Raw genomic sequence first — 18,304 nt, 5'->3', positions numbered from 1 at the left:
CTGAGGTTTCAAAGTTAAAACAGAACAGCTTTACCATCAACTAACAGGAAGAATGGAAAAGACTTCAAGAAACAGGCTCCTCATTGCATGATGAAAGCTGGGAACAGTGTGGGTTTCTGTATGCCGGAGCAATTCCTGATAGTAGAGATTGGCAGGCTGCAATGGAAATACTTCTGCAAAGTGTGATATTACTGAGGAAAGGGTAGAAAACTACCAAGACAGAATTACCAACAAATTATTAACATATTGAAAAGTCACCCAGTTGTGAAAGTGATTCAACACCCTCTCCCCGATCTGCATTAACTCCGAACTAACACAGAGTTCAAAGTGAGCACAGCTACCCTATCCTCAACAGGGCAATACTGATTTGTACCAGCTAAAGAGGTAGGCCAAAGGCTTGACATCCCATTAAAGGTCTGTCATTTAAGGTTGCCTTCTGTCTTTTATATGATGTGTTTTGGCCATTTCTTAAAAAAAAAAAAAAAAACAGTCGTCTTTGTTTCTTCACTTATGAGATGTGAAGTAAATTGCTTTAATGAGACATATTTTAACAAAGGTGTTTTCAGAAAGAGAGAGCAGCAGATGAGTGGCTGTTCAGACTGAATGGCTGTCATCTCTCTGCCAGAACCCCAAGCTAAACTGTTGCCAACAGAAGGGGACAGTTTAGTGCATGACTTCTACCAAGTAAGTGAATTACTCTGCTGCAAAAGTCCACATGAAAGGACAAAGAGCGTTTTCTCCCTCGCACCAACAGATGCAGCAGGACCCTCAGCTCACACTAAGTGCCCCTGGAATGCTGCACTGGAGAAGAACACCACAGATTTCAAGGAAAAAAAAAGAAAAAAAAAAGAAAAAAAGAAAACACACACACACACCCCCACAAAAAAACCCCACAAACAAGAAATTCTGGTACCTTTTCTCAACCTTTTTCCCACTTGTTTTTTTTTTTCCTCCAGTAGGAAAAAGCAACCTGAGGAGCTCCAAACCATCACGAATTAAACCAAATTAACACCCAGCTTGTTAGTTATGATGTCAAAGTTGAATTTAAAAAGCTGTTTCTCTTTTTTTTTTTTCTTTTTAAACCTACTGTTTAGTGCAATTTACTGAGGGGGAAAAAAAATAGTGTTTATTTGTGCAGTAACTGTTGACATCTTCTCCACTTTCTACTCACTCAGCATATGACCAAAATGGAGCCTTAAGAAATCAGAATAACATGAAATCCAACTCTTGAAGTTCCCAAAAATCAGGAGTTCAGCTTGGGGGCATAGGGAGTGGAGAAAGAATCACGGTTATTGCTGACACTTCCAGCTCATCTATTCCACAAGAGTGCTTGTATTATACAGTATTAAAAGTGCATTTGCACTGATCAAATATATCAAATCATTCTGTATTTGAGAGCTGCAGCCACTGAGTGGTGCAGTCTGAAGGATGAGTGAAGGCAAGAAAACATCGGCACTGTTTTCTGACACGATGCTCGCACAGCCAGGCTACCCCCCAGGCAGCCAGCATCCTCCTCCCCAGGCTTTGCTTGTCAGCAGTAGCAGAAGGGCTCTTTCAGTGAACCTGCTGAACACACAGGCACTGTTAGAAATGTTATTAGATGAGCCCAACTACCACGCTTTCGTCCCGAGGCTCCAGAGTGACCTGGTGCTCCCAAGACAACCAGGGTGCAGCCGTGGCAGCTGATAACCCCACACTGATGGTTGTGATTCCTTGCTGCCAACCCACAGGCAGAACTTACATCCAGGGCCGCTGTCGGAGCGCTGCTTTGCAGCAAGGGCTTGGCCATGGCCACTTTGCCCCCCGCGGCGGCGTGTGCCGTCCCGGCAGGGCTGCGGAGCTGCGCGCTGCCTCCCGCGACGGCCAGGAGCGGCTGCGAGGCCGGGAGCACCGCCGAGGCCGGGAGCTGCAGCACCACGGGCTGACCTGCAAGGCAAGCACAAACATGACAAACGGCTGGTTTTCACTCACTGTAGGGCAACGGGGACGGAGGAAGCGGGCAGCGGCGGCCTCACATCCTCCCCTGCCCTTGGCTTGAAGGGAGAATGTGTCTGTAATAGTTTGCGCACCCCGAGGAACTTTTTCAGACTACTTAGCCAATGTTAGCTTTGCATACTCAGAAACCCACTGTCATAATGCAAATATCACTGCAGTAAAGGGAAAACAAAAAGGTAAATGAAGCACAGCGTGCCATATTTATTCACATTTATGAAACATGCTGTAAAGCCTATAAAAAAAAAATCAGCCTTAGACATCAGTTATTATTATTTTCATTCGCTGTTTGGAAAAAACAGTGCCTTCACTTGCAGGATTCTAAACGTCCAACCTGCAGGACTCTAAAGGTCCACATTACCCTAAGCTAATGGAAACCGTGCTTGTCTGGCAGATGTGGCAACAGGCACCTGGCTATTGCATAAAGACAGTCAGTACTCCCAGTGCCTCACTACTTGCTTCAGCTTCAGGTAATCCCGGGGTGAATGAGGGGCTCGCTCACGAACACAGAACCCAGGCCAGCTCCTGAGCCCATGAAAGGACAAAGTTTGAAGAGATGCACAGAACATTTAAGTGCCTATGGCTGCTTGAGAACGTAGTTTGTGGCTCTGCAAATGTGAATTGCTGAGGGTAAAGACCCACAATCAGAATACCTCAAAATATTTTTGTTAGACACTTGGGGACTTCCTTCCTTCAGTCCAAGCTAGCAGAGAGAGTCTGACTGGGAAAAAGCCCAAGATGACATCTAAGCTCCTGCTTCTCTCTTTCATAGTTTCATACACTTGCAATTTGATTCAGCATAAAGTGCTGACTATTAATCACCATTAACAAACACACCCATCTCCAGCCTCCTCCCTCTTACCCATCCCTATTTTATTGTCATATTCGGTGAAAACCTTCATGTAGAAATCAATTCAGAAACATCATAGCAAGCAATGATGAAATGAAGCCTCAGAACTTGAGGGAAACATTTGAGTTACAGTTTCAAAACATCCATTATATCCTCTATTCATATTAAATTAAGACCAGTTTTTGGAAAAAGTGTTGTCTTGCATAAGAAATTTGATGTACAATCTGACAGACCTGAAATAGGAGAAAGTAGATAATTCCAAAACAACTTTGAAAGGGAATTAATGTTACAGCCAAACAATTTCAGTCCAAAAATTAATTTAATTCAAGCAGATGCAAACCCCATCATAACACTTTGTTGCATGAAAACATAGGAACATCCATTTAATTCTCTGTAACAGGATGACCTGGCTAGCTTTTAGAAACAGTGTGTTCTAACTTAGCACTCCAATCAAAATTCCTAACTACATATTACAGCACTTACCCCACCGTTTGAAGGTGAATAGCAGAAATTTACCTAGCTCCAAGATATTCTATGCATAAGCGGTAAGACTAGGCTTCTTCTTGCATAAAGGGGGCTTGAAGACATTATAAAGTAAAATAAAAAATTTAAAATAATAATAATAATAAAAAAAAACAAAAAGAAAAAGAAAACCCACTGCCCTATTTAAGAACCTGAAAAATGAATTTGAGGTGCTTTCGGCATATTTTTAACAATGCAAAAGGCACATAATACTTTAAGATGATGCTTTCCTAGGAAACAGTATTCCTAGAGAATAGGAGGAAGCTACTTTCCTAACATTTCTACAGGCAAAGGAAGAAGCTGATCTTCTTAATATTAGAATTATATACAGAAAATCTCTATTCCCCAATATTCCCTTTTCCAGACACTATTTTATCAGCTGAAATATCATTTGGAGTAAGAATCTGGTCACTCTGTGTTGAACTGTGTTTTAAGCAGTCTAACAATCCTAAGCCTGTCACAGGAAATGCCAGTTTCGACTTAACTCTCAAGAGAAGAGCAATTAATAATGAAGACAAATTTTTCACAACTAAACACATTCCTACATATAGGCACTTAAGTATTTCTCTCCTTTTCCCTCCACTCCTCACTACATCTAGGATCAACTGCAAGAATCTGCAGCCATCAGCTGGTCAAAAGAAGCAACTGCATCTGACAATTTCAGCAAAGCAGGTAACTTCCCTATTGCCTTTGCAAAACTAAAATAGTGCTTGGGATTCAGAAATGAAGCCTACTTGGGCAGCTTGTTACAAAGTAACAGCTTAAAAGAGGAAAGAAGAATTACCAATGCCCAGGAAAATCACTTGCTGCCTCTTAGCACCAGCTTATACTGTGAGCAACCACTCCAACACGTGCCCAGACTCTAAACATCAACCACATAACTACTGGCAGAATTTGTTAACACCTGGTCTAATATTTTTCACAGAGATGAAAAGCAACAGCACAAACTTATGTTCCCAGCATCCTGTGGCAACAACTTCCATGTGGGAACAAACTTCTTTTCAGTATGAAGCCTCTGCAGCAAAGCTTGTAACATCTCTCTCTGCTCCCATTCCCTCCTGTTTCACCTGCCAAAGTGAACTCCAGTGCAGTAACCGTTCCACACGGAAACAGGATTTTCCACCTACCTTTAGGAGGGGCTGGCTGGATGTTAACAACTGGCTGATGCTTTGGTAGTTGCACAAGTGTTGGAAGAGTCTGAATAATGATGGTTTTAGCTGGGATACCAATGTTAGCCTGACTCTCAGGTACAGCAGGCAAGAGGGGTTTGGGTTGTATTGAAGGCCTGGTTGTTGTCTGAGCGCACCTCTTCAGGGTCCTCCCACAAGTACTTGCTAGGAAAGGAAAGGAGATCTCAGTTCAACCAGAAGATATAAAGTAAAAAATTCAAGCAGTAACAGTGCAGCTCCTCATATGTTTCTTTACCCACCTACAGCGTTTGCAACAACAAACATATCTCAAATAGGATACGGACTTTTCCCTAAGTCAGGAATTACAGGATTTTCTAGTGTCTGTTAGTTAAAGCCCCGTCCATGCAACAAAACAAGCACACCAGCTGCAGAATTGAAATGATTTGATTGCCTATACCAGATCGAGATGGGAAGCCAGCAGGCTTCTTCCCTCCTTCTCCCTCAGGGGACGAGGGGCTTCCGGAACTCTTGCTGTAAAGGGAGAAGGGAGACATCTGGGAGCTACAGCTGAAGTCCACATCGTCCTGCGAAGAGAAAGCAGGGTATAAATGCTTCAAAACCAGAAGAGAGCAATGCAGGGTGCAACTCCCTCTCATCACATCCATGCTGCTGCTTTGGGAAGCAGGCTAAGAGTAGAACATTGCTGTTTTATTCTGATCAACACTAAGCAGTACCACTGAAAAAGCACTTTGACCTATTGTCAGGCTAGGGGCAGAAGGTAACAGCTGCTGGACTCGGAAACCTCCAGACGACGCCTTGTTTGCAACCAGACATACACATAGCCAAGGAAACAGATCCAGCAGACTGTCTTTTTAGAATGGGTCACAGCTGGAGAGGAAGCAAAATACCACTGAAGGGAAGGTGGTTTTGCAGAGGTCAAAATAAAGCTGTTGCCTCTTATGCTATGTGGCTGATCAAAGAGGTAAAGCAGTGGGGTGTTTTGTCGGTCACAACCAGCCCTGCACAAGTGCTGCTCTCTGTGTTACGGGGAGGTTTCTGCATACAGGCACGTTCTGCACTGGAGAGTCCACAGACGATGGAGAAGGGACCGAACACGTCGAAGCAGCTGGTGATAAAGGCTCTGTCTTCACACTCTCATCTGCAAAAGATGGACATGGAGATGTTTCATCTAGCAGTGGGAGATGATCGAAAACTACACAACCCTACATCGCAAATTCATTCCTGAAACAAGGCACAGTAGAAAACACAGCAAGATTAAAGATACTAAAATAGCTTGGCTTGTAGAACAGCCTTCATCAATTGCACTCATCCTACAAAAGACAGCATGATCTGTCACCAGAGAATCAAATATTGTAGCCTATCCAATAGCTTCAGATAAGTTATCACTGTCCCTGAAGCTACAACTGCAAGCTCTGGGAGGGCAGAAGGGAAAAGTCAGACCTGCAAAACAGGGCAGCTAATTTACCTGAGTAGGCATGGCTTGTGATATTCCAAAAGTCTGAGTCCCAAGACATCAAATCCAAATCAAAATGAAAGTTGTACTGATCATTCTCCTGAAGCGACAGTTCAGCAACAAAGGAACAAGACAAAAAGATGACAGACACTGAAACCATCAGCCATTACATTCATCTCCCTTCAGCCCTGCAAGGTATGTACATCTCACTTGTGTTGCCCTACAGCACACAGAGAGGATAAGCCCCCAAAGGGACAACGTTCTACTGGAGCACAAACACCACCAAGAACAGGGCTTCCCTTAACACTTGGAGCTCAGCTGCATGAGGGTGGCACTTTGGTTCAGGAGCATCAGTGGCTACAGTAGGTGGGTAATAGCACAATATTATACTGTAGCAATACTATATGTTGTACAATAGTATACACAGGGTTATATGTACGCTATATAAAAGCGCAATATTATACTGCAGTGGTGTAATATTAACACCACAGTTAACAGGGGTGCAAAACCAGCCACAAGCCCCTCCCTCCTCTGCAGGGTGGTCCTTGGCCATTTACTGTCACCCTCTCCATTACCTCCCTGGGAACATGCATTTTAGCCACCTTCCTATGGCGAGATACAAAGGCCGTTTACAAGGGAAACTGCTTTAGCAGCGCGGGAAGAGCCGCGCACACGGCTCCCCAAGGCTCGGCTCCCTGCCGAGACCCAGCGGCGCCGGGACCCCTGCCCGCCCCCGCCGCTCACCTCGGGCTCGGCCAGCTCCGCCGCGTTGCGCCCCGTCTCCCCGGCGTCCAGCAGCTCGCCCAGCTCCTCGTCCAGCACCGCCTCTGCGGGCACACGCAGCGGCTCGGCACCAACCCCCGCCCCGGCGCCGGCCCCTTCCCGGCGGTCCCGCTCCCGGCCCCCTTCCCCCGCTCCGGGCCCCTTTCCCCCGCTCCGGGCCCCCTTCCCCCGCTCCGGCCCCGCTCCCGGCCCCCTTCCCCCGCTCCCGGCCCCCTTCCCCCGCTCCCGGCCCCCTTCCCCCGCTCCGGCCCCGCTCCCGGCCCCCTTCCCCCGCTCCCGGCCCCCTTCCCCCGCTCCGGCCCCGCTCCCGGCCCCTTTCCCCCGCTCCAGGCCCCTTTCGCCCGCTCCGGCCCCGCTCCCGGCCCCTTTCCCCCGCTCCGGGCCCCTTGGCCCCGCTCAGGCCCCGCTCCGGGCCCCGCTCCCGGCCCTCACCCCAGTCGAGGCCGCCGCCCGGGGGCGGCAGCAACGCCGCGGTGTCCCACTCGGCCCCAGCCGCCGCCATCGCTTCCGCCTTCCTGCCCAAACACACATCGCCTTCCGCCAGCGTCACGCCCCGCCCCTCCTACGGCGGCCGCCGGCGGACATAGCACACCGGCCGCGAAGAGCACGCGAGGGGCGGGGCGGTTTTTGGGCGTGCGCGTAGGCGGCCCGGCCAGGCGGTGCGGGGGGCGGGGCCAGGCGGCGCGGGGGGGCGGGGCCAGGCGGCGGGGGGCGCTGGGCTTTTCCCGCCCCTCGCTGCGGGAGGCCGCGGTCGCGCGTGGGTGGATGGCGGGAATCCACGACCAAGGCCCCCCCGTGGAACGCACCAGCCCGCGCGGACAGACACGGAAGAACCAGCCACACGGGGGTCAGGGTTGTCACATTTTCCACGTGTTGAAGGGAAGGGGGTAGGGAAGGAAGGTCCCGTACAGCAGCCTGGGTCCCCCCAGCTTCCCCCGTCATTCCCTCCAGCCGTGCACACGCAAGCCAGGAGGTGCCCCCAGCCCCTGGCCGGGCTCTGCGCCCCACAGCCCCGCATGGCAGAAGGGAGGCAGCCCTCGGCCTCCAGGACTGCCATTCCAGGGGGTCCAGCTTCGGGAATGCCATTCCAGGGGGTCCAGCTTCGGGAATGCCGTGCCAGGGGGTCCAGCTTCGACAAGGGCAGAGGCGTGAAGTACCCACAGCTCCTTTCCCCGGGCGGCCATCGCGGCTGCAGGAGCACGATGAGCCATCCCCCAGGGCTGGGGATAGGAGGGAGTGCCAGGGTGGATTTTCCGTGAGCGACGTCAAGGAGAAGCACTCGGGAACAGTCCTGGCATGCCCAAGCGCAGGGGGCTGCTGGCGCTCACCTCACAAGTTGGAGTCATAGGCGGCGTTGGTGAAGAGACCTGGCGATCCCAAGTCACTGGATAAACAACAGAGGAGGAAGGGGGGATAAGAAGCGATGGGCAAGCTCAGGGGCAGCAGAGGAAGGAGCAAAGCTCCCGTAGAGGCCCTGCCCCAGGGCTGTGTGTCCTGTCCCCCCCAGGGCTGCATGTCCTGTCCCCGCGCAGGGCTGTGGAGCACGGGGCAGAGCAGCGCTCCGGCACAGCGTGGCTCTCACCTGGTGGGGGCCAGGAGCTTCTTCTTCTCATCTGAGGGTGGTGTTGAAATGCCCACGGGTGGCACAGACACAAAAGAAAAACAGTTTTTGTTAGCAGACGGCATGAAAAGGAGATGGTGTCCGACAGATGGAACTGAGTTTGACAAGTGTGGGACTTGGGCAGGCGTTGGCCACAGGCCACCCCTCAGTTAAGATATTCTGGCTTTAGCCCCCAAGCCTGGCCGGCTGCTGCCCTTAGGGCTGGGCGAGCTGCGAGGGAGGCGCTTCTGGACAACGCAGAGCGGGGTGACGTGCAGGATGAGCGGCCTTGGAGCCCCCCTGCCTGGCCCTGGCACCCTGCAGCCCCTGCGCGTGCCAGTCCCCAGCGCGGCCCACGCGGCGCCGCGGTACCTCTGTCACTGAGCCGCTTGACGAGCAGGGCGATGAGCGTGCCGGAGAGCACCATGCCCACGGCCACGAGCGCCGTGCCGCCGCTGTAAACCAGCGCTTGCTTCAGGAAGGAGGCAGCATCCTCTGGAACACGCACAAACCCGCACGTCAGGAAAAAGAAAAAAGAAAGTCATCAAAAAGCCTTTGAGGAGCCCAAGCTGCCCGCCGCCGCGGACGTGTGCCCAGAGCCCATTTCCAGGGCGGGCAGAGGGCCGGTACCTGCGCAGACCGGGGGCCGCCGGCTCCAGTTGCCGGTGGCGGCGCAGCGGAGCGCCTCGGCGCCCATCCGCAGGAAGCCGGCCTCGCAGGAGAAGGCGCACGTGGAGTTGTACGTGAAGTTGCCGTGGAAGTGGGAGCAGCTCATGCGGCCGCTGCGGGGAGCATCCAGCACCGGGCAGCTGATGGCTGGCGGACAGAGCACAGCGATGGGATGAGGTGGAAGAGGCCATGGGCAGCGGGAGGAAGGACACGTGGGCTGTGGAGCCAGGGGATGGGCAGCCGCAGACTGGCTGAGGGGAAGGGGGTCCTGGGGAAAGCCGAGAGCTGTAGGCACCATGCTGGTGATGGCATGACCGAGTAGAGCAGTGGAAAAAAACAGTTATCAGGAGAGTTGGAGGAGAGAAGCAGATTTCAGAGGGTCAGCACAGCAGAGTAGGAGGCACCCATTCTAACACCCGTGCTGGGAGCACCAGGAAAAGCACTAAGACATGACCGCCTCATTACACAGCTCCTTCCCACTGCCACCTCCTCCAGGCTGAGCATTATGATTCAGCCTTCTTTTTCATAAGAAAAAAACTCCTCCAGGACAGTGGAGACAACCGGGACCCTACAGACAGGACATGTCTTCACATGGATGCCAAATCCAGGCATGCATTAGAGGAGCCTCTACCTTCACACCATGGAGGTTCCCCGCTCCAGTCCCCCGTGGCCGTGCACTCGTGCCTCGTTGTCCCTGTGAGCACAAAGCCGGTCTGGCAGGAGAAGGTGCACGTGGAGCCAAAGGAGAAGTTTCCATGGAGGTGGGAACAGGCTGTGTCACCCATTGCAGGGGCGACCAATGTGGGGCATCTGATGGCTGCAAGGACAGAGAGGCACATGTGAAGTAGGAGCACCGGGTCTGCAAGGTTGAACAGTGGGATCTGGAGGATTTAGAGATTCAGCAGCACCCCAGTGTCACCACAGAGCTATGATAGACTGAGGCCCAGCATCAGCCTCTACCTTCACACTGTGGAGGTTCCCCGCTCCAGTCCCCCGTGGCCGTGCACTCGCGCCTCGTCGTCCCTGTGAGCTCAAAGCCGGTCTGGCAGGAGAAGGTGCACGTGGAGCCAAAGGAGAAGTTGCCGTGGAGGTGGGAACAGGCTGCGTCACCCATGGAGGGAGCGACCAGTGTTGGGCATTTGATGGCTGCAAGGGCAAAGAGGAACACATGAAGTAGGAGCTGGAAATGGGGACTTAGGGAGTCCAGGAGCACCCCAGTGTCACCACAGGCCAGTGACCTGCTGGGATCCAGCATCAGCCTCTACCTTCACACCATGGAGGTTCCCCGCTCCAGTCCCCCGTGGCCGTGCACTCGTGCCTCGTCGTCCCCACAAGCTCAAAGCCGGTCTGGCAGGAGAAGGTGCACGTGGAGCCGAAGGAGAAGTTTCCGTGGAGGTGGGAGCAGCTGAGCTCTCCCCAGTCGGGAGCACTGAGCACTGGGCACTTGGCAGCTGAAACAAGAGAAGAGGTCTCAGGACTTGGCCGCTGGCCACAAGGACACCAGCAACGTGTCCTTATCACTACCTGCATCTGCTGGGTCAGGGTGACAGGCCCAGGCCCAGACTATGCGCTGGCGGGGCAGCTGTCCTGTGATCTTGAGAGCTGGGCAGGCAGGTTTAGGCAGATCCAATCCCCTCCACTCAGGGCAGTTTATGGGGGACACGCAGCCTGTGCCAGGCTGGCTGTGGGCAGTGAGCTGGGGCAGTGCCAGGGGAGCTGCGGGCGCTGCGGCCAGTGAGCTGAGGCCGGGGGTGCGACAGAAGGGCCGAGCGTGGTTTGGGGCAGGGCGAGGGGTGGCAGGCAGAGATGTGCTGGGCCCTTGTGCTGCAAGGCCTGGGTAAACAGCAGGAGGCCTGGGAGACAGCGTGGGTGCTGATTGCAGAAGGGGCTTCAGGGTCACATGGCAGCCAGTAGGTCAGCAGAAGGGGCTGCTGGTCAGAGCTGCCAGTTGGTGCTGGTGCCTGAGCAAGGATCCTCATCTGGACCTCAGGAAGAGGCAGTGGGACCCATTACCCCAACAAGGGAGAAGTACCAGCAAGTAGAGCTGGGTGCGAGTGGCACCAGAAGAGCATGTGTTGAAACAGGGGCAGAAGGACTTTTCTTGGTGGCCATAAGGAACAGACGAGGGATGGGAGGGCATGAAGAGCTGGACAAGGCATTCTCATGGGACAAGCCAGGCAAGGAGCTACCATCTGCTGGCAGAGGCTTGTGCCTTCTGCTTGGACAGGGAAAGGCCCCTCTCCACTTCAATCAGGAAGCCTAAGCTTCACCAAGAGCAGGTTTCCATCACACCTTGCTTGATCTCCCAGCACCTGCAGTGCCACAGGCACTGCCACAGGCCACCTATCTCAGCCTCAGTTCTACAGAGACATGGATCCAGATTAAAGCTGAGCTTGAAAGCTGAGCACCAGACCAAGCACAAGCCACAGATGGGGGTCAGGTCCTATTATAGAGAGTGAAGCAGCTACACACATGCCGCAACTCAGAGGGCCAGAGCTTCCTTCTCGAGAGCTTCCTTCGTGCAGCAAGGCACCAGCAGGACTGGTGGCTTGCACTGGGGACACACATACACAATCCAGAAGCAGCCCTGCCCAAGCTGCTAGTGCTAGCAGCTTCCACCTGAGTTTACACATACCTGTGCAGAGGCAAGTCACAGCCCCCTCTGTGCTTGCTCCAGAAGGCTCCCCCTTCTCCTCACCGTCCTCCACGACCACAGCAATCTCCCCCGGAGGAAGCTGAGCTTTCCTGTGGCACACCTGGCAGCTCCAGCAGCACAGCAAACCATGTGTGCAGCCTGTTTGGTACCAGTTTTGCTGTGCCCTGTGAGCGGTTCCTCAGCAGGGTGCATGGCACGTGGTGACTGTGTGTGCCTCCCTCTGCCAGCAGCTCTGGCACGATAAGGTGCCTCCAAGATCCTGGCTATCACTGTGGCCATTCCCTCCATCACATGCCTTGATGCTGGAGTCACTACACAGCACTGGTAGTGAGGAATGGGTCTGTAAAGATTCCCCAGTGTGCCAGCAAAAACACTGACAGCAGTTTTAACAGCAGTTACCAGTTGAAGTTGTTTGGTTGCCATCAGGTTATAAGAAAAGAGCCTCTACCTTCACATCTCGGGGGTTCCCCGCTCCAGTCCCCCGTGGCCGTGCACTCGCGGTGCGCCGTTCCCATCAACACAAAACCAGCCTGGCAGGAGAAGGTGCACGTGGAGCCGAAGGAGAAGTTGCCGTAGAGGTGGGAACAGGATGCGTCGCCCATGGCAGGGGCAGCCACACTGGGACAACTGATGGCTGCAAGGACAGAGAGGCATATGTGAAATCAGTGCACGGGAAACAGAATCAGACTGCTGGGACTGGAGCACTTAGGCAGTCCAGTGACTTCTCAGTGTCCCCACAGGGCTATGACAAATTGAGGCCCAGCATCAGCCTCTACCTTCACATCTCGGGGGTTCCCCACTCCAGTCCCCTGTGGCCGTGCACTCGCGGCTCGTTGTCCCCATGAGCTCAAAGCCGGTCTGGCAGGAGAAGGTGCACGTGGAGCCAAAGGAGAAGTTGCCGTGGAGGTGGGAACAGGCTGCGTCACCCATGGAGGGAGCGACCAGTGTTGGGCATTTGATGGCTGCAAGGGCAAAGAGGAACACATGAAGTAGGAGCTGGAAATGGGGACTTAGGGAGTCCAGGAGCACCCCAGTGTCACCACAGGCCAGTGACCTGCTGGGATCCAGCATTAGCCTCTACCTTCACATCGTGGAGGTTCCCCGCTCCAGTCCCCCGTGGCCGTGCACTCGTGCCTCGTTGTCCCCACAAGCTCAAAGCCGGTCTGGCAGGAGAAGGTGCACGTGGAGCCGAAGGAGAAGTTTCCGTGGAGGTGGGAGCAGCTGAGCTCTCCCCAGTCGGGAGCACTGAGCACTGGGCACTTGGCAGCTGAAACAAGAGAAGAGGTCTCAGGACTTGGCCGCTGGCCACAAGGACACCAGCAACGTGTCCTTGTCACTACCTGCATCTGCTGGGTCAGGGTGACAGGCCCAGGCCCAGACCATGTGCTGGCGGGGCAGCTGTCCTGTGATCTTGAGAGCCAGGCACGCCGGTTTATGCAGATCCAATCCCCTCCGCTCAGGGCAGTTTATGGGGGACACGCAGCCTGTGCCAGGCTGGCTGTGGGCAGTGAGCTGGGGCAGGGCCAGGGGAGCTGCGGGTGCTGCGGGCAGTGAGCTGGGGCCGGGGGTGCGACAAAAGGGCCAAGCACATTTTGGAGCAGGGCTCAGGACAGATGTGCTGGCAGTTTCAGCCAAGCACTTGCAGCTCTGCAACCCTCTCACCACAAACTCAGTCTGCCAGGAATAGGCACACATGGGGCCAAAGCTGAAATGGCCATTGGGCTGGGGACAGGCTGCATGGCCCTGGGAAGGGGCAGCCAATATGTGGCACCTGATAGCTGCCTGGGCAAAGTGGTACATGTGAAGTAGGAATATGGGGTCTGCAGGGTTGAAGTGAAGGATCTGAAGAAGTCAGGGGTCCAGGAACTTCTCAGGGTCACCACAGGCCAATGACCTACTGGGATCCAGCATCAGCCTCTACCTTCACACCGTGGAGGTTCCCCGCTCCAGTCCCCCGTGGCCGTGCACTCGCGCCTTGTCGTCCCTGTCAGCTCAAAGCCAGTCTGGCAGGAGAAGGTGCACGTGGAGCCGAAGGAGAAATTGCCATAGAGATGGGAACAAGCTGTGTCACCCATGGCAGGGGCAGCCACACTGGGACAACTGACGGCTGCAAGGGAAAGAAGCAAACATGAAGTTAGTGCATGGGAAACAGGATCAGACTGCTAGGACTAGAGCACTTAGGGGTCCATCAACTTTCCAGTGTCCCCACAGGCCAGTGACCTGCTGAGTTCCAGCATCAGCCTCTACCTTCACACCGTGGAGGTTCCCCGCTCCAGTCCCCCATGGCCGTGCACTCGCGCCTCGTCGTCCCTGTGAGCTCAAAGCCGGTCTGGCAGGAGAAGGTGCACGTGGAGCCGAAGGAGAAGTTGCCGTGGAGGTGGGAACAGGCTGCGTCACCCATGGAGGGAGCGGCCAGTGTTGGGCATTTGATGGCTGCAAGGACAGAGAGGCACATGAGAAGTCAGTGCATGGGAAACAGGGTCAGACTACCGGGACTGGAGCACTTAGGCAGTCCAGTGACTTCTCAGTGTCCCCACAGGGCTATGACAAATTGAGGCCCAGCATCAGCCTCTACCTTCACATCTCGGGGGTTCCCCACTCCAGTCCCCTGTGGCCGTGCACTCGCGGCTCGTTGTCCCCATGAGCTCAAAGCCGGTCTGGCAGGAGAAGGTGCACGTGGAGCCGAAGGAGAAGTTTCCGTGGAGGTGGGAGCAGCTGAGCTCTCCCCAGTCTGGAGCGCTGAGCACCGGGCATGCGACAACTGCAATGGGCGAGCAGCACAAGGGTAGAGATTTTATTAAATCCAGGGATCATTTCCAGAATTACTTCTGATCCATTCCTAATAAAGCTCATTCCTACAGCAACACGTACCTGGTTTGCCTTCCTAACCCAGATGCTGAAAGCGCAGCCTCAGTTGAACACTCCATCTGCTGCAGCAGTTTCTTTCACCAGACCCTTGGTGTCACTAGGGTCAGTTGCTGCCCTGCCAGAGCCTCACACATCTCCTGAACCCTGCAGATCAGAGCCCCTACAGCTACCACAGCCCTACTCACCTCCTTCCCCAGCCCCACAGGCATCAGCATCCTCCCTCACCTGCGTCCATTCTCACCACAGTGGCAGGAGGAAAGACCTCCCATGGCTTTGGTGCCATATGGGGCCACTGCCTGATGTTGATAGCTGCCACAGAGTACCTGAAATGGCAGCAACCAGACCCAGTGCAAAGTGCACGAGCACAGTGGGAACAGGGACGCCTCCTTCCTGGCAGAGCCCGGGGTACCCACAGCAGGATCTTTCTCTTATTCTTGGACTAAAACCAACTGGAAATTTTAGAGCAACTTTGTTACTGTCAGGGGCAACTTGACTGACTCGCTTTATTCTTTGGAAAAAAAAAATATTTAGATATTTAAGCCCAACAGGAAAAAACAGGCTAACTCTGTTTGGGAAAACCCAAAACTTTGGGAAATTGAAAAGCCTGCCGTGGGAAGGGTCAGAGCCAGGTGTTGGATAGCGCAGACGGGGACTTCCACCATGGCTGGAGGCTGCTCCTATCCTGCCGGTGCCGGGCCGCTGAGCAGGACGGCTGCAGCAGCGCTCTGTGCCTCGGTTTCCCTTGGCTGCAGGAAGACGAGCTGCTGGGAGCCTGAGAAAGGCAGCCCCGGGTTGGACCTCTGCATCCCGTGCCTGCACTGGGTCTTGGCTCGCCGCCCCATGTTGTGCTGGGCTTTGACTCGCCGCCCCATGTTGTGCTGGGCCTTGGCTCGCCGCCCCATGTTGTGCTGGGCCTTGGCTCGCCGCCCCATGTTGCGCTGGGCCTTAACTCGCCGCCCCATGTTGCGCTGGGCCTTGACTCACTGCCCCATGTTGCGCTGGGGCCTGGCTCGCTGCCCCACGCCTGCGCTGGGCCTTGGCTCGCCCCGTGCTGGCACAAGGGCAGAGGGAGCGGAGCCCCCGGCCTCGCAGCTCCGTGAGGCTGGGCACAGCTCCGGGCGCAGGTCGTGGCGCAGCCCCGCAGGCGCCGGCAGGAAGGCGCTCTGCCCCTGCCGCACAACACGCCCCCACTCTTTGCTGCGGCTTTCTCCTCGAGCGCCGGTTCCTGCCTCGGTCCGTCCCTTCCAACTTATCTAACCTCATCTGACCACAGCCCCCTTGTGCTATCTGCTGCCTAGGGCTGCCAGGATACACCCTTCCTCCGGCTGCCTGATGTCGCTGTCTCCTCTTGAGGCCCAAAGATGCCCCCAGCAGCGCAGGGTGCCGCGCGAGGTGCCGCTCACGCAGCGGCTGCGTTGCGCCCTCACCATTCTCGCAGTCGCGGCCGTGGAATCCGGGCTGGCACTCGCAGCTGTAGTTCCCGATGGTCTCCATGCACTCGCCACGCTGGCTGCAGGGGAAGGGCTCGCAGGAGGCTGCAGGCACACACGGCATGAGGAGCTGCCCGGGCCCTGCTCAGCAGCGCCCCGGAGCCACCTCCAGCCCAAGGTGCCACACGCACCGTGCTGCTCCCCAGGATGGGCACAGCGGTGGCAGGAACGGCCCCTGAGCCCCAACAGGAACTCACAAGTCCTGCAGCGCCCTCCCCACCACCAGCCCGGTGCCCCGGCCACCCGTCCCACCATGGCCCCTGGGCATCACCCTCATAGCACAGTGCCCGTTTCTTCTTGCTGCAGGGCTCGTCGTTCCACTTCCCCGACTCCCGTTGCCTCTTGATGTAGATCTCCACACAGTCCTGGTTGGAGCGCTTGTTGTTTGGCTCCTTTTCGGCCCAGTTCTCAGCCTCCTTCGTCAGCGCCTTCCTGGTGCCCACCCAGGTCCATGTTTCGTTCAGCTTGCGAATGCCGATCCAGTAGTACCGTGGGTGGAAGGGCAGCCATTCATTGAGGTACTCGATTTCCTTCTTGTTCTGGATGGCCACGAGGTCTGTGAAGTAGGTCTGGCAGTAGCTCCTCGCCTGGTCCCACGCATAGTCCTTCTGCTCCGAGTAACTGTACATCCAGGCTCCCGCCTGCATCTGCGCCACGAGGCCTACAGCAAAGGAGAGCGGTGCCACCGTGCCACTCATGCGGCCAAGTGGCCAGCAGAGTGGGACACAGAAGTGCAAAAGCCTTTGGCTCCTAACTAAGGTGCTAGCTGTTAATGTGCATAAGAGAGAGTCTAAAGGGTTTTGTAAAACTCAGTGTTGCAAAACAAAAGCTTGCAAAAGTGAAGTTCACATGCTGGTCATGCCCCCCTGAGAGGGCAAAGCCAAAGATTAACTGGAACCCACACCCAGAAATGGTGGGGATATATCTGAAACGCTGCTTCTAGTTACAAGATTTCTCACCACAACTTGATGCAATCACAAGTTTTTAGCCACAAAAAAAAAAAAAAAAAACTTCCTCCCTCCTCCTTGTAATCAGGTATTTCCATAACTGCAGAAAACTATCTGAAATAAATAAGAAGATCGCAGTTCACTACATGCAATCAGCCTGGGTTACACCTCTCTCAAGAGAACATATCACATCCTTTTCTCATGGAGGCAAAGGTCTGGGCATTGTAGATTAAATGCAAATTCAGAGCTTCCCAGGTCCATCTGGGCTCATAAGGAAACAATAATGCAACAAAAATTTCCATAATTGGGCTATTTTCCCCTCATAGAAGATCAAACTATTCATTTTGTTATCTATTTTGTTATCCATTTTGCCTTCTATTCCCCTCTGCTTCTTCTCCCCAGCCTTATATTAACTCTCCCTGTCCCACCTGGAGCTGGGAACCTCACACCTGGGTGCTGTTTGCCTGGATTTTGACCCTTGTGCTCTTCTAGGCTGCCCTACCATCCCTCCTGCCCTTACAGTGCTTGAGAGCATCTGCATTTCCCTCAGACCTAAGTATCAGTCTCCTCTTGATATTACCTCTGTTCCTTGGATGTATCACCAAAGGTCACTCAAAAAATAGCCCAGATTGCTCAGGATCTAAGCCCGATATCTCTAGGGAAAGTGCAGTTGTTCTTGCTCTGCACGGTGCCCATGTGTGAGAGAAAGCCAATCTCACAGGCAACCGACCCAGCTTTCCCCAAAATAACAGCAATTCCTTTTCCTCATTTCTCCCGTTCTCCCCGAGACCCAGTGCTTCTCCTGACGTGAACGAACAGCTTTAATTCAGTCCGACCCACACGCCTGTGGGTCGGGCTGGCTGTGCTCGAGCTGGTCTCTCCAGCGCGGCGCCAGCAGGAGAGCTGCCTGGGAGGCTGGCGGCACCCCGAAATGAGCATGGCCCTTTGCCACCTCCCCGGAGGCGCAGATCGTGCCCAGCAGAGCCCGCGGCGGGTGCTTACCCCATGTAGCCGCAGTGATGCCCAGGTAGCAGACGCCACGAGAGCCAAGAGCCCAGGTCCTTGCAGCGCGGCGCTGTCCCATGGCCGTGCCCTGCGTGTCAGGGAGAGAGGCGTGAGCGGTGCCCGCGCCCCTGGCTGCCCCTCACGCTGGAACCCCGCTTCTCCTCGTGGATTCTCTCGTCCCTGGTGCCCGCGCGTTCGTGGCAGCACCCTGCCCACCTCCGCGCAGTGCCCGGCACGGCAGTGGGACCTACCATGCTGCCCCTGCACTCCGAGCGCTTCCCCTGAGCGCGCGGCACAGCGCAGCGCAGCGCAGCGCAG

The 18,304-nt window shown here is 54.7% G+C and overlaps 2 protein-coding genes across 2 annotated transcripts in view; both read right to left on the bottom strand.

Annotated features, from left to right (window-relative positions):
• The window catches only part of ATF6 (activating transcription factor 6), a 74,045-nt gene extending 66,757 nt beyond the window's left edge, over positions 1–7,288 (bottom strand). Inside the window, exons 1-8 of the mRNA XM_088524394.1 lie at positions 7,184–7,288; positions 6,713–6,795; positions 5,981–6,068; positions 5,559–5,653; positions 4,952–5,078; positions 4,476–4,698; positions 2,669–2,675; positions 1,742–1,921 (exon numbers count right to left, since the gene is read on the bottom strand). Of these exons, the coding sequence (XP_088380520.1) occupies positions 1,742–1,921; positions 2,669–2,675; positions 4,476–4,698; positions 4,952–5,078; positions 5,559–5,653; positions 5,981–6,068; positions 6,713–6,795; positions 7,184–7,253 (873 nt within the window). The 5' untranslated portion in view covers positions 7,254–7,288. The remainder of the gene's footprint in view (positions 1–1,741; positions 1,922–2,668; positions 2,676–4,475; positions 4,699–4,951; positions 5,079–5,558; positions 5,654–5,980; positions 6,069–6,712; positions 6,796–7,183) is intronic.
• Positions 7,289–8,066: 778 nt separating this feature from the next.
• Positions 8,067–18,107, bottom strand: LOC104573726 (E-selectin). The gene is made up of 16 exons (XM_088524388.1): positions 17,984–18,107; positions 16,306–16,695; positions 15,972–16,079; positions 14,252–14,437; positions 13,924–14,109; positions 13,598–13,783; positions 12,758–12,943; positions 12,453–12,638; positions 12,125–12,310; positions 10,286–10,471; positions 9,981–10,166; positions 9,652–9,837; positions 8,982–9,167; positions 8,724–8,846; positions 8,334–8,364; positions 8,067–8,135 (listed from the first exon to the last, which is right to left on the bottom strand). Exons 1-16 carry the CDS (start codon positions 18,063–18,065, stop codon positions 8,081–8,083), a joined length of 2,649 nt encoding a protein of 882 aa, XP_088380514.1. The 5' UTR covers positions 18,066–18,107; the 3' UTR covers positions 8,067–8,080.
• Between the last annotated feature and the right edge of the window lie 197 nt (positions 18,108–18,304).

The sequence above is a fragment of the Tinamus guttatus genome, unplaced genomic scaffold (genome assembly GCF_059628265.1).
Source record: "Tinamus guttatus ecotype Peru unplaced genomic scaffold, ASM5962826v1 Tinamus_guttatus_pri_ptg000211l, whole genome shotgun sequence".
Lineage (NCBI taxonomy): Eukaryota > Metazoa > Chordata > Aves > Tinamiformes > Tinamidae > Tinamus > Tinamus guttatus.
The sequence above is the reverse complement of the archived record's forward strand: the minus strand, read 5'-3'. Positions and strand labels throughout refer to the sequence as shown.